The sequence below is a fragment of the Harmonia axyridis genome, chromosome X, assembly GCF_914767665.1.
Source record: "Harmonia axyridis chromosome X, icHarAxyr1.1, whole genome shotgun sequence".
Lineage (NCBI taxonomy): Eukaryota > Metazoa > Arthropoda > Insecta > Coleoptera > Coccinellidae > Harmonia > Harmonia axyridis.
Genome location: NC_059508.1, coordinates 20135081 through 20151084, shown reverse-complemented (window position 1 = coordinate 20151084; position 16004 = coordinate 20135081). Strand labels below are relative to the sequence as shown.

At 42.8% G+C, this 16004-nt stretch overlaps 2 protein-coding genes across 2 annotated transcripts; both read right to left on the bottom strand.

Moving 5' to 3' along the window:
* Positions 1 to 6322: 6322 nt before the first annotated feature.
* On the bottom strand, positions 6323 to 14539 carry LOC123686608. The gene is made up of 3 exons (XM_045626842.1): positions 14110 to 14539; positions 6568 to 6841; positions 6323 to 6486 (listed from the first exon to the last, which is right to left on the bottom strand). The coding sequence occupies exons 2-3, from the start codon at positions 6830 to 6832 to the stop codon at positions 6323 to 6325; spliced, it is 429 nt and encodes a 142-aa protein (XP_045482798.1). The 5' UTR covers positions 6833 to 6841; positions 14110 to 14539.
* Positions 8454 to 15609, bottom strand: LOC123686607. Its single transcript, XM_045626841.1, has 3 exons — positions 14740 to 15609; positions 8716 to 11774; positions 8454 to 8657 (listed from the first exon to the last, which is right to left on the bottom strand). Exons 1-3 carry the CDS (start codon positions 15607 to 15609, stop codon positions 8621 to 8623), a joined length of 3966 nt encoding a protein of 1321 aa, XP_045482797.1. The 3' UTR covers positions 8454 to 8620.
* Positions 15610 to 16004: the final 395 nt, after the last annotated feature.

The window sequence follows — 16004 nt, the reverse complement described above, 5'->3', positions numbered from 1 at the left end:
TGCGAATTTTTTTTTGAAGTATCGATACTTCGATACTTCATGGTATCGATACTTTTGAAACAAGTATTCAAGTAGTATCGATACCTTAGTGTGAAGTATCGAATGAGTACATGGTATCGATACCTTATGGGTATCGTTGCATCCCTAGTCCAGAGCTCCGACCCTCTTTCCCGGAGTCCAGAATCATGTCTTTTAACCAGTAGTGATCCGCCATGCACCACAATGATCCCAACAAAGGGGGAACAAATCCCTCACCTTCCCCCGTCATTTCCGACGGGAGGGCCCCTCCAAGAGTCTATATTACGGGATAGTGTCCTTTTACGGAACCCCTCCCGAGAGAAGCTCAACATTCTCTCATATTTTTCTGCTGTATCTAAGATCCAGCTTAAATCATATTCAATGTTGGCCCCCGCCAACATACCCTCCAGAATCACTCTTCGTTCTTCTGTGTATTCTGTACACTCGAAGAGAACGTGAAACCACGTCTCTACAGACACATCTGTCGCTATCACTGAGGCCTCTGCTATTCAAGAATTCGTTCATGCTCCCATGTCCCGTAATGAGATAACCCAACCAGAGACTGGGAGAAAACCATTCATTTTCATTTGTATAGTTGACACATGGTATGAACCGATGTGTAACCCTTCCCAGACTGCTTTGGTCCCTTCTTGTCTGCCACGACCTCTTTAGTGATATCTTCAGTCTGTCAGTACTCCCCATGATATCATTCACCCCCTCACCCATCCACCTGTTGTCTTGCTCATTCATTGGCAAGCCCTTTTTGAGCCTATACCCCACACCCAACTCCACTGCCAGCAAATCCCATGGAGTTACGCCCATCAAAACATGCATTGCATCTGTCGAGACTGTGCGGCATACCCTCAAGCATGCTCCCATTACCACCCTCTGACATCTATTGATCCCCACCCTTGCATAACCATGCACCATAGATTTATACCAAACATGCGCTCCATACATGGCGCATGCTTGCAGCATGCCACCATAAAGGACATTAAGTACCCTTCCCAGACACCCAGTTAGTCGAACTAACTTTCCTTTCAATTCAGAGAAGTGACCAGAAAACCTGAAACCCTCCTCTATTCTTACACCCAGATATTTTATACTGCTTGCATACCTAACAGCGTTGCCATTCAGAATCACCCTAGGTGGCTTATTACGGTCCAACCTCCCTTTCATCAGCATGCATACTGTCTTCTTTTCAGACACGCTCACCCCTGCCTTAGCAGCCCATACACTCAAAAGTTTCATGCTATTAGTCCCTTTTACCTCCAGTTGAAGGCGACTATTACCTTTCATTACGAGGAGCACGTCATCCGCATACGCAACTACCTCTATCTCTCGATCCTCATATACTCTCAAAAGTTCATCCAGACATAAATTCCACATTTTGGGCCCAGCAATGGACCCTTGTGGGCATCCTCTCTCTATCATTCGTGTTACTGACTCATGCTCACCTTTCATAATTGCTTTCCTGCTACTAAAGTAGCTTTCCCACAGCGCCATTTCCTCACATCCTATGTCTTTCAATCGGCTCAGGATATACCCCCACTTAAGGTGGTCAAACGCGCCTTTAAAATCAACAAAAATACACAGGACATATTTGTCCTGTGCTCTCTCTACTATCCTTTCAAACTCCAGCCATGCATCGACTGTTGACTTCACTTTCGAGAAGCCGAACTGTCTGTCAGACATTTCGCCAGACTTGCTTTCCAGCCTATTGACTAAGATTCGTTCCAGAACCTTCCCAAAAACGGGAAGGAGACAAATCGGCCTATACGATCCCACCTCCGTCCTGGGTTTATCCAAAGATTTCAGCAGGACCACAACCGACGCCACCCTCCATCTATCAGGAAAGATCCCCTCTTTCAAAATGGTGCTGTACATTGACAACACGAACTCAGGTATACAAAGCCAGACATTCTTAACCATCTCAGGATATATTCCATCCATACCAGGGGCCTTCTTACTCTTTTGACCTTTAACAGCCACTTCTACCTCAGTCATACTGGGCTCTTTTATTTCATTCGAAATCAGGTCTTGCCTAAATTCGACCTGTGGGTCAACTGGGAAAAACCCATCCATAAGTGCATTCACCGTTTCGCACCAGGTGCGAGTGGTGTCCCAACTTTCACGTCACATATGTCTGTCTTTCGCCTCTTTCCCATGCATATCTTATACACTTCTCCCCAAGGATCAGTGTCCTCATGCTTTTCAACAAAATTAACCCAGTCTTTCTTTTTGCTTTCATATATTTCTCTCTTATACAATTTCCTCAAACGGAAATATTCAATTCTTTCTCTCTCTGACTCGCCCCTTTTTCTATTGACCTGCCACTTTACTCTTGCCTTTCTTACTTCTTTCTTTCTTCGTTGGAGTGCTACAGTCCACCAAGTAGTCCTACCTGGTGTATTGACTGGCCTCCTCAACATTTGCTCATTCACCGTAGTGATCCATTCTTCCACTAGATTGACTTTCTCACCAGACGAAAGACTGTCGAATCGATCGAAACCGACTCCATCAGCCTCCCACCTAATGAGGTCCCTATATTCGCCCCAGTTGACCCCTCTCATGCTCCACCTTTTTATTATCTGTTTCATTCCTGTCTTTCTTTCTCGCCTTCCCAAAACAATCAGTATACCATTATGGTCACTGATGCTCCAGTCCGGCTTGACTACCCAATCAGTTGTGAACATTTCGTCCACTTTTTCATTCATCAATGTCAGATCGATGTCTGACTGCCCTGCCGCTCCACTAAAGGTGTACCATTCAGAGTACTTATTAGCCACAAGAAGCCCTTTTTCAATCAAGAAATCTTCCATTCGAAGGCCCCTTTCCACACTTGCACCATATGTACCCATTCCCTTGCTGTACCACAAGGGAGATGTCGCATTCACATCCAGCCCCATTAGGACTGGTTTGTTACCACTTATGCTGACCACTCTTTCCAAATATCCCAAGTATGGTTCCAACTCCATACTGAACTGGCAATAGACTGAGACCAAGTACCCTTCATACTGAGCATTCCTGAACCACAGGCATACCCCAAATTCATCAGTCAGTTCGGGAACAGGTACGACATCACCACTGCAATCATTGATCACAATGGCTGCCCCACCATTCGCCGAAGCATACGTCCTCATGGCGCTGGGTAATCCCACAACATTCCCATCCCTCACATACGGTTCCTGCAGTAAACATATGCTCAACCTTTCTCGCTTCATACACTCACCCAATTCATTCATGACGCCGTAGCATCTTTGTCCATTCAACTGCAGGATTTTTAGGATGTCCTCCGTTAACCAGAGTCCATCCTAGGTCTAACCTTTCTCATCCTTAATAGGAATTCGGGACATTTGGCACTAGAAGTACCATGTCCCGTTCCTTCTTTTCTTCCTCTCGCCAGACATATTCTGCACTCTTCTTTGCCCTTACATTCTTTATAGACGTGCCCCTCTTTCCCACATTTTCTGCAGACATTCTTTGTGATTTTGCACTCTCTCACCCGGTGTCCGAAATCCAGACACCGGTGGCAACGCTCTACCATACTTGCCTCTTTCACCCTGCATGCGCTGAAGTGGAGATATATTCTCCTCTCCTTCAACCAACTGTAACGCCCTTTTTGCGTCACTGGCGCCTCTGCCAATTGCCCTTCAGCACTTTGCAGTAGTATCTCGAGCGCCAGCCAATTTTAGGGAGAAATTGACAAACCTTACCAGGGCAGCTTAGTGAAGACAGGATTCGGTGTCACCTAGGATGGTAGCGGTGACCAAGTAACAAACAACGCAACAAAATTAATAGGTTTATTGATTCAATTCTACAATACAGACAATCTCAGCAAAAACGGGAAATCAGAAAAAGCATAAACTATATCAATCTGTATACTTCAATTCGGTTACTGAGATGATTTGTACTGTCTACAACTACTGTGTCCCTACCTCACCAATTTAATGTCAGTCAGAACCGTTGAACAAGTTAGTCGGATCCGGGAGCCGGGAAATTATGATATTTGGAGATTGAGAATCGTGGATTTTGTAGAGTCGGGAAGGAATGAAAACTAATCCTAGCGCGTTGAAAAACTCCACCGGTACACCACCCTCTCGTTGTCTCTATCAAATGAAACCCTTGAATATTCACTCGTAAGAAAGTCACAAGTAAAAATTAGCCAACTCCCCAGAAAAAGACTAACAAGTAAGTTTACTGATGAAAATGGCGATTTTCGACCTCAGAAACGGATTTGTAATTATTGGCGTTCAATTACCAATTTTACTATTTTCCGGTCACCTGGTAACCACTTAACCAAAATGTCTTTTCTAAAACTAAACTACTACCTAAACCTCTAAATCTAACTATATCTATCTACTGAACTATCTACTACCTAAATCTATCTGAATAACTAACTAACTTTACTATACTACTGAATCTGAAAATCTCTACTATCTAAACTACTGAAAACTACTACTCAACTATCTGAAAGCCTGAACATGAATTCCCGATTTTGGGTCGGTTACCCCCTTTTATAACTTCGGTGCGGGACGGTGAAAGAATTTAGCCCACGTGACTCTTCATGTCGACAAAAACCTCGTTTTTCGAGAAAATTCTCTTGGCGGAACGTAATCTGACATATGGAAAAAAATATATCAGCGGTAAAAACGCCGAAATAAATAATTTCTTATATTATTTCACTCGGATTATTCGAGGCCCTGGTCGGTTGAAAATCATGAAGCATGGACTTTTTCATTATCGCGGTGAACAATTAATAAATTATTTCCAATATTTACGGAATATATCAGAATGATTAATTTGAACGGAAAACAAAAAAATATTCTTTAGACGGAGCCTGATCATTCCTGTGGGAATAATCAGACTTCGTTACATCCCCCCTGGTTCGGAAAAATTCAAGTTACGGTGAAACAGAAATTTGAATTCTAAAAACAAACAAAAAATAACCGAATACTATCCTGTCTTATTACGCGGGATATATGGGAAGTACGGGTCTGACTGTTACGTTACGCTATCAAAGATTATAATGTTGTTGTAGACAGTATGACATATAAAAATAAAACTTTGCTCTATGAATCGATGTCAATTCAAACGTCGTCTTCTTTCTTCTGTCATCCGGGGTGATTTGAATGTTTGGAAATTTCTTCATCTCGGGGTTGTGGAGTAGAACTCATTCCCATTTCCATGAAGTTTCCAAGTGTCGGTGAAAAATTCAAACGCCGTCTTCCTTCTTCGGCCATCCGGGGTGATTTGAATGTTAACATGTTTGGGAATTTCTTCATCTCGGGGTTGTGGAGTAGAACTCATTCCCATTTCCATGAAGTTTCCAAGTGTCGGTGAAATAATCTGATGTCAGGTGTGGATTATCCCATTCTCCGGTGAGTAGTTCTGTTATTTCCATATCTCGATGAATCATGCCATATTATTTCAGAGGGACGTCGAAGTTCCCAGTCAGATGAGTCGAAACCATTCCAAACCCATTGATAGACTGGTTGATTTACCTGTGGATATTACAAGGAATCAGTGACTGTATGGTGAAATTTTCAGAACGGTGAAAATTCTTCCAGTTATACAGTTTAAATTATCTATATGAAAATTGAAATGGAATCCAGATGTCCACCAGAGTAATAATTGACAGGTCATGATGTCCAATTCTTCAAGTACTTCTTTCTTGGATGATGACATGAATAAATCTTCAGGAATCATGTCTTCGGTGGAATTGGGCTTACAGCTGATCATCCGATGAAAGGTGTGTTGCCTATCTCCAGCATTTATTCTCATCGGTGAGTATCTAGCCTCTTAGAAAATTTCATCTGTAACACTGCGGAATATTTCAGTTATTTATCAGAACAGTAAGAGATTAGAAATGGCATTCTTCAAATAGATTACACAGTGAAACTACTAATTTATATCTGATGGCCTTTGAAATTCGGGGCAAGTGACTGGAATTGTTTTTATTGCATAATATTCACTGACTTATTATGTACTATTCGGTTTCATCAACATTTACAGATTAAAAATCAGTCTACTAGTCTTGAATATAATGTTATAGATATCGGGTTAGGCCCTATATTGTTTTATACAGTTTTACAGGATTATGGAACAAAAACAACGGTATCTTCTTTCTAATTCTATTTTTCCCATCATTCTTTTTTTTTTTTCTATCTCATTTTCCGCTGCATGGCCTCCCTTTCTGTGCATCTTGCACATGGATGCCTGGCTGGTTGTTCCGACCTAGTTGCTGGCGGTCGTGGGGCCAGTTTCCTGGGTACGCACTCGCAGTACCTGGTCTGCGTACCTATCAAACCACATCTGCTGCAAAATAGGAGTGGTGGACCTCGACACTCCTGCCGCGAGGGCATGTCTTGCCGCACTTCCAGCACGTGTTGGATCTCACCTCCAGATAGACCTTAGATCCTGTCGTACCGACTGTACGAACACTCTTGGGGGCCGGTGTGGTTTGATCTGAAACATAAGGTTTAGTTATACCGGTGTTGTCTTCCACACTCGTCCTGAATGGAATTTTAGAACCGGTATCTTGCTTACTGGCACGCAGCTGGCACAAAGGGGGTGTTTGTGTAGACTGGGTAGTGGTCCGTTTCACCACCCTCTCCACTCTTGCTAGGGTGTTTCTCCCTCGCACTGACGACACTGAGCTCTGGGGGGCTCTAGACATCCTCACCTCTGTCACCGTTCTTCTCCTCAACACCGGTACTTCCGGTATTGTCTCCGGTGATGAGCTTCGTGGCTCGTACACCACCTCATCTCCCCACCGGATTTCTGCCCAGCGACTATGCAGACTCTCTGACATCCTCTTTGCCTGAACAAGAAAATCACAGAATAATAAGAACATGTCAGTAGTATAAAATCAGATTAATAGGTCTAGTTTATGCGGGGAGGTACCAGTTAGTAACAATTTTTTTTTTTTTTTTTTTATCTCAGTTCTGACTTTTCCTCGGTGAGTTTAACAAAGTAACTTACTAGTTATGAAATGGTTTTAGGTCTTTAACATGTACGTGATTCACTTTCTTACCTGACCGGTCTTTCAGGTCATAAATAACTGGTGAAATCACCTTCACAACAAGAAATGGCCCTTCAAACTTTGGAGCTAACTTGGATGCGAAGTTATTAACGGCGGATGATAGGTGATGTGTACGACGAAGCACTTGATCGCCTACCTGGAAACGAACTTCTCTACGTCGAAGGTTATAGTTATGAGCTTGTCGATTAAATGCCCTGTATAGGTTGGTCCTTACAAACTCATAGGCCTCCAGTAGATGTTGAATTTGCTCTGTACGGTGAGTCAAACTTTCTTCTTTTTCTTCGGTGTTCTCGTTGGGATCTCCAGATCCTTGATTCCTGGGTTCCGTGGCATATATGGCTTTGGGGATGCGCAGTTCCCTTCCATAATTTAGATATGCCGGAGTGAATCCTGTAGAGTCCTGTCGAGCAGTATTAATAGCAAAGGTTAATTCTCCTACCTTTTCATCCCAATTTCGGTGATCTGCCTCGCAGAATTGAGCAATCATTGTCTTCAGTGTTCGGTTGGCCCTTTCAACCGGATTGTATTGTGGAGTATACGTAGGGGTAAACTGGTGATTGATACCCATAGCCTGGAGGTTTTCTCTGAATAGCCGGCTGTCATACTGTTTCCCATTGTCGGAGATCACAGTGGTTGGACATCCATACTTCAGTACAACCTGTTCATATAACGCCATGTAGACAGTCTTGGCGTTGGCCTTCCTCACTGGTCGACATTCCACCCACTTGGTAAACCTGTCCTGCATAACTACAATATAGGAATTACCTTTCTTGGAGCGGGGTAGAGGTCCTACTACATCAGTTGATACTTCCTTGAATGGCGCATCCACCATCTTTCGAGGTTGCATCTTTCCTGCCAGTTGCTGTTGGGGTACTTTAAACTTTTGGCACGAAGTGCAGTTCCGGACATATTTCGCAATGTCCCTAAACATACCTGGCCAGTAATAATTCCGCGAGATCCTCGCAATTGTCTTGGCTATTCCCAGATGTCCAGCCAAGGCCGAGTCGTGGTTTTCTTTCAGTACTTCGTTCCTCTGTTCGGTGGGTATACACAGCTTCCATGGGTGGCCTGTTCCAGCTTCCCTAACATCTGATGAATCCCAAAAGTGTCGGTGTAGTCTTCCATCGATGATGGAATAGTCGGGGCAGTGTTCTGGTCCTTTCTCTACTTCCTGAAACTTATTTTTGTACCACTTACATTGAATATCTGTCTCTTTCAGTTGGACACAGTTAAGTGTCGGTAGTGGGTTTCTTGACAGGCTGTCGGCCAGTTTGTTGAGTGATCCTCTTCGGTACTGTACTTCAAAATCAAATTGCTGTAGGAACACTGCCCATCTTGCAATTCTTCCAGAGGGTGATTTGATGGAGTTTAACCATTTCAAACTCATGTGGTCGGAGATGACCGTGAATCTAAACCCTTCCAGGTATGGTCGCAGCTTTTCTATCGCAAATACTATGGCGAGGCATTCTTTCTCGGACACTGAATAATTCTTCTCGGCGGCGTTCAATGTCCGGCTGACATAAGCGATGACTCTTTCTTCTCCTTTGATAGTTTGAGTTAGGGCTCCTCCCAGTCCCACATCGCTTGCATCAGTCTGTAAAATAAATGGTTGTGTAAAATCAGGACAAGATAAAATAGGTGACTCGGTCAACTTATGTTTCAGGATGTCGAATGCCTCCTGCTGTGCTTGACCCCAGTTCCATCGTTGCTTCTTCTTTAACAACTGTGTTAATGGAGAAATTACCTCGGAGAAGTTCTCAATGAAGCGACGATACCAACTGGCGACTCCCAAGAATCTTCGTACCTCTCGCACTGTCTTTGGAGCCGGAAAGGCGACGATGGCCGACACTTTGTCGGGGTCAGTGCAGATTCCGTCTGAGGTGACGACATGTCCCAAGTATTTCAGTGATTTCCGGACGAACTCACATTTGTCTGGGTTGAGACGCAGTTTGGCTTCCCTCAGTCGTCGGAATACCTCTTGTAGATTTTCCAGGTGTTCCTCGAACGTTTCTCCCAGCACGACGATGTCATCTAGGTAAGCAAAAGCTTTTGGTTCCATCTCCGGTCCGATGATGGTGTCTAAGAATCGTTGAAAGGTTGCTGGGCTTGCATGTAGTCCAAAGGGCATTACCGTGAACTGATATAATCCCCTTCCAGGCACTGTAAACGCAGTAATGGGGCGACTCTCTGTCTCCAGTGGGATCTGCCAGTATCCTTGCTTCAAATCAATTGTTGATATGTATCTGGCCCGTCTTAGTTTATCCAGAATTCCAGAGATGTATGGCAGGGGATATGCATCCTTAACTGATGCCTCATTGACTGCTCGAAAGTCTATGCAGAAGCGATACTTCCCATCCTTCTTCTTGACCAGTACCACGGGTGAACTCCAGGGGGATTTGGAGGGTTCTATAACTCTTTCCTCCAGCATTCGATCCACTTCCTGATCAAAGATTTCCTGCATCTTCGGGTTCTGAGGCCTATATCTTTGTTTAATCGGTTCAATTCCAGGTTTCAGCTTTATTTTATGTTCTATCAAGTCTGTAGTGCCACTCAGTTGGGTAAATTTTCTTAGTTCTTCGGTGAGGAAGGAATCCAGTCTCGTCCTCTGCTCACCAGTTAGATCCAGTAGGTGTTCTGCTGCGGCCTGTATCTCTATGGCCTTCTTTGTCACCTGTTCCACTCTGGGTACAAGTCGACCTTCCAAGTAGACATTTGTCTTTCGAAGATCCAGGGAGAAGTTGTATTTCTTGAGGACTTCTATTCCCAGGATTAAGTCTACCGTTAAATTGGGTACCAACAAGAATTCTATATCTGTCAGGACATAATCGGCTATCACCATTGACAAGTGATACATCTTCGGGGTGGCTGTCGTTTGACCATTTGCTACCATGACAGTTTCTGTGTTGGATTTTTCTCCCTTAATTCCATTCCTTTCACACAGCTGGGCTACCTTCCGGCTGCAGAAACATTTGGTTGCACCAGTATCTACCAGTGCGTGAAATACTTTTCCTTCGATGTATACCAGCACCAGGGGCCGGTTGTCACTTCCAGTAGTGGGGTTCAGTGGAGTCAGTAGCTCGATGGACGTCGTCGGGGAAGTTCTTTTCTGATTCCGGGAACAGGGGCAATCTCGGGAGAGGATGCCCACTCTCTGACATCGGGAGCAAAATAATTTCGGCGTTCCTTGGCATTCTCTTCTTAAATGTCCATATTTTCCGCATCGAAAGCATTGGGTCTGAAAGGTCACTCTTCGTTCCGCTGGGGATCCAGTCCGGCCCTGGGAGGTGTTACCATTTCTTGACCTGTTGTCTGTATGCTCCAGTGATCTTGAAGGCAGTTGTGAACGACCAGGTCCAGTGGGTCTTCGGTTTTCTATTCTACCGTGGGAGGACACTGGCCTCGGGGAATCCGGTTTGGAATTTGGGACTTGATCTTCTGTCAGTACATGGAGATTAGCTTGATAGTCTCTTTGACGACGCTGTTGATAAGTGAGATGAGGTTCATCAATAAGGCTGGGGTTAGCCGGTGGTTTTGTATAATGTCCCATTTGCCATTGTACTAATTCAAAGATTTTTCCTTTCTTCAGCAGTTCATCGTATGTGGTGGTCTCTTGAAAGGCCAAAGCCTGCTGCAGTGATGGCAATAACCTCTGTCTTATCAGTCGAATCTGTTCACTCTCAGTGGGACGATTGCAAGTCAGTTTCTGGAACAGATTTTGCATCCGGGTAACATACAACAATAGCTTTTCATCAGGGCCTTGCATCCTCTTCTTGATTTCATCCAGTAGGTTCTCTTCATAATTGACTGGTAAGAATGCTTCTTTTAATTGATTTTTGAAATCATCCCAGTTTCTGAAAAGTCCCCTCCGGGGGATGAACCAATCCTTGGCATCCTTTCGTAAAAGTTCGTAAATCGATTCGAACACATGCTCTAAGGATGTCTTCCGGGATTCAGCCAATCTCTCTATCTCCTCTATAAATCCGGTTACGCTATCAGTGCCATCAAAATAAATATTCCATTTATGAATGGGTACCGTTGCAGTCGGTGTTGACTTCTGTTGGGTGTCATGTCGGGGGTTCAAATCTATTATCGATTCCGTCGGATGGGGGAATGACACCCTTCTCATAGAGCTCGTCCACCTACTATGAGTTGGCCCCTCTTGTTGTTCCACATTCTGTCTCTGTGGTTGAGAAACTGGCATTGTTGGTAAATGCTGTAGTAAATCTTCACATTCCTGTCTAGTTTCATTCAGGACCTGTGCTAATTTTGATTTATTTTTAGGTGTCGCAGCCTGGGGAATTGGAACCTGTGGTAGTGGCTGATCATCAGCGTCCAATGTTATCAACGATGTCTCCAGTGGTGCAACCTTGGTTGGCTGTATGGGAGACATCCCCGGCGACTGTGGAATCTCTATATCCAAAAGCGATCCATCCGGATGAGTCGATGGCTGCGGTCTGTCTGCAGTCACTAGTGCCTCCAATGACCTCAAGGCCCGAGCTGCAGTCTCCTTTAATTGTTCTATCATCTGTGACTCGGTTTCATTTTCAGTGATAATAAAATTCAGTCTTCTCTGAATGTGTATCAATCTTGTTGAAATCCGAGTATATTCATTTGTGGTGTTCCCAGTGTCAAAGTGTTTAATGGCTTCCAGCAAGTCGGTGAGTTTATTCTGACAGGACTCCATGTCCAGTGTCGGGTTCATTCCTGTCGGCTGTAGAGGCAAATTTAATTTCAATACCTGTCGTAATAGGCTTCTCTTTAGCGTTACTGTGCTGGGTATTGTTTGTCCTCTCAGCTGTAACTCATAAGTCAGCTCATCATTCAATAATCTATTCACATCCATGTTGAGGTTAAGTCCAAACTCAATCGATTTGAAATCTATCGAAGTTATTCGACAATGTCCTCTTCTTATTAATCGTTGAAGTCCGAACACTTTCCCCCACTTCACTATTCCCGGTAACAGTCCTTATTTTTCCCTTATCCCTCGCACAAAAATAACACTAATAGACAACAATGCTGAAAAATTACAAGTTGATAACAGAATCTATTCAGGTTTGAATTATTGTTTGATACAGTCAAAGAAAATCAAAAATGAGAAAACTTTCAGAAAACAAGTTGGTTTAAATTTATTATGATTCTCAAAAAATTTTTCAATGTCAGACAGTTGACAATTTCCAAAAGAAACTAATTCATAAACCCAGCTCAAAAAATATTCAATGTCAAACGCAGTTGACAATTTCAGCAAGAAAATAATTCAAAAACCCAGAAAAGAAAAGTAGGGTTAACCGAGTAGTTCAAATAATGTCCACTGTCAAACACAGTTGACAGTTCTAGCAATCAGATAATAACAAATTGTCAATTTTATTCACAGTCAAAATATATTTCAAATAAATCAATATTCAGCAATCCTGGAATATCAGACAAAGAAAATCAATGCAAGTCTTTTTTCAAATCAATAACGATAATCACTTGTTTCAAAAATTCTTCAGCAATTCAACACAAAATAAAAATGTTTCAGGCAATCAGTAAACTCAGAAATAAGGAATACACAGCAACACAAACTTATATTCACTGTTGCAGCAATAATAAAAACAAGTCAACTTTATTTATCAGGAATCAGTTATTATGGTTCAAAAGCAAATAAAATCACAAGTATATATCTCCAAGTCCTTATGACTTTTATATCCCTACCTTGTTTCAGTCTGGAATAAAGTTGCTCAGGATAATAGTGTGTAAGGGAAAAAAATAACAAATCTTTCTTTATTCAAACGATGATCAGTAAATAGTAGCAGTGAACAATACCCTATTATATGAAGGCGGTATGATATCACTATCTTAGCTACAGTGATTGTACAATGAAACAATCGGTAGCAGTATCTCAATTATACTCACTGGTTTTCTGTCCGAGTTGAACCAACCACTCAACGTTAAACAGTATTCAACGCGCACAAAGATAGTCACTGAGTGTCACCCCAAAGTCACTTTCCGTAACCTTTCACGTAACCGAAAAAGTCACAAAGAAATCCGGCGGTCGATTGTTCTAGTCCTGCAATACACAAAACAAAAAAAAAGTTATTCAGATTTAAATGTCCACACTGTCAATGCTATGTCGGTTTCCTGCTAATAAAGGAAATTATTGTCAAACGCGGAAATGTTTATAGCACTTTAATATAGTCCACTGATACTTAGGTACCAGTAACAAATCAATTCAATATACGGATCTTCCTCCAACAGGAGAAGATAATCTCTTCCACTCAGAGAAAAAAAAAATGGTTGCACTGACCTTCGGTTCCTCTTCAGTCCTTACACCCTTCAGCGTCGTTTTCTGAAGATCGGGAGCTATTCTGTCCTTTTGTAGCGTTGTCTTTTCTGGTCCCTGCTCTAGGGCGTCATTTGTAACGCCCTTTTTGCGTCACTGGCGCCTCTGCCAATTGCCCTTCAGCACTTTGCAGTAGTATCTCGAGCGCCAGCCAATTTTAGGGAGAAATTGACAAACCTTACCAGGGCAGCTTAGTGAAGACAGGATTCGGTGTCACCTAGGATGGTAGCGGTGACCAAGTAACAAACAACGCAACAAAATTAATAGGTTTATTGATTCAATTCTACAATACAGACAATCTCAGCAAAAACGGGAAATCAGAAAAAGCATAAACTATATCAATCTGTATACTTCAATTCGGTTACTGAGATGATTTGTACTGTCTACAACTACTGTGTCCTTACCTCACCAATTTAATGTCAGTCAGAACCGTTGAACAAGTTAGTCGGATCCGGGAGCCGGGAAATCATGATATTTGGAGATTGAGAATCGTGGATTTTGTAGAGTCGGGAAGGAATGAAAACTAATCCTAGCGCGTTGAAAAACTCCACCGGTACACCACCCTCTCGTTGTCTCTATCAAATGAAACCCTTGAATATTCACTCGTAAGAAAGTCACAAGTAAAAATTAGCAAACTCCCCAGAAAAAGACTAACAAGTAAGTTTACTGATGAAAATGGCGATTTTCGACCTCAGAAACGGATTTGTAATTATTGGCGTTCAATTACCAATTTTACTATTTTCCGGTCACCTGGTAACCACTTAACCAAAATGTCTTTTCTAAAACTAAACTACTACCTAAACCTCTAAATCTAACTATATCTATCTACTGAACTATCTACTACCTAAATCTATCTGAATAACTAACTAACTTTACTATACTACTGAATCTGAAAATCTCTACTATCTAAACTACTGAAAACTACTACTCAACTATCTGAAAGCCTGAACATGAATTCCCGATTTTGGGTCGGTTACCCCCTTTTATAACTTCGGTGCGGGACGGTGAAAGAATTTAGCCCACGTGACTCTTCATGTCGACAAAAACCTCGTTTTTCGAGAAAATTCTCTTGGCGGAACGTAATCTGACATATGGAAAAAAATATATCAGCGGTAAAAACGCCGAAATAAATAATTTCTTATATTATTTCACTCGGATTATTCGAGGCCCTGGTCGGTTGAAAAACATGAAGCATGGACTTTTTCATTATCGCGGTGAACAATTAATAAATTATTTCCAATATTTACGGAATATATCAGAATGATTAATTTGAACGGAAAACAATAAAATATTCTTTAGACGGAGCCTGATCATTCCTGTGGGAATAATCAGACTTCGTTACACAATCATCCTTTACTTTCTGAGGCACTTCGAGCACCACATTTCCTTTTTCTCCTGAGCCACCTCTGGCTCTAACCTTCACCTTACTGATGAAGGTTTCCTTGTCCAACCCACACCCATTTTTTCTATGGAGTTCATCGATGAGATCACTCTCAGTAAGGTTTGACGGAACGTCAAACACTATCATTTTGAAGCCTAGTTTCCTAGGCTTCTCAACACTTAAACCTAACCCTTTAAACTTTTTACAGTTCTCCAGGTTTTCAAGCTCGAGAGCGGATTTTGTCTCAATGACAATTCCGCCCTCTTTTCTGCACTTGCGTACCGCTGTGACGCGGATGTCGCATTCAGCTGCCACCTCAGCTATGACCTTTCTCTTAACAGCTTCGCTGTCAAGCTTGCCGCCCATATCTCTTACGACGAGCGCGTATGACTTTGGGGCCTCCCTTTTCGGGGGGGTTACCCTTGGTACTGGCGCGCTCGCCACGTTTGGTCCTACCCAGACATTCTGGGTCTGACTTTTCAGCGTTATTTCGCCTGTTTCTACCTTCTTTAGCCATTTCTCTTTCTCATTTATGTTGCCCTTCAGTCCAGTATTCTCAGCTGTGAGCTGAGACAGCATGCTCTCGTATTCCCCAACAACTCTCAGAATGTACGAGGCAGCATTTTTGCTGACCTTGTTTGATTCCGAGAGCAGAAATTCCCTTAGGTCGGAACCCATCTTCCTAACCTTTTCAGCCGTGCTCACGTTCACGCTGGAACTCCTCCCTCTCCCAGTGCTACTACCAGCACTGGTTTTGCCTTTGTCAATGCTTAATTCCAACTCTTTAGCCAATTTCGTTACCTTGTTAATCCTTTCATCTGTTTTTTCTTTGCTTATGTTTTCCATAGTGTATCCCACGAATAGGGCCGAAATAAAAGTCACCCTCCGGCAGTGCGCTGTAGGTAGGGGCACTCAGCAAGCGGTTTATACTGACATGTGAGCTAAGCTCTTCGCCAGTGTGTTATCACTTAATATCATCATTGCATCCCTTGGCGTACCCGCCACGGAGCGAACAGAAAGGATGCTCACTGCATGCAGTGAGCGTCATGGATAAGGATAGGATAATTTAGAAAAATCGAATTTTAGAATTTAATGATTTAAGTGAACAAATTACTTTAAGAGGTAAAGACGTCTCATCCATTGCTGGGTGAGTCGCCAGGACATTGGAACTCTTAGAAGAATGAAACGGTTTGAAGTTAGTGTCTAACATTTTTTGATTTCTGACCGGAAAATCCACAACC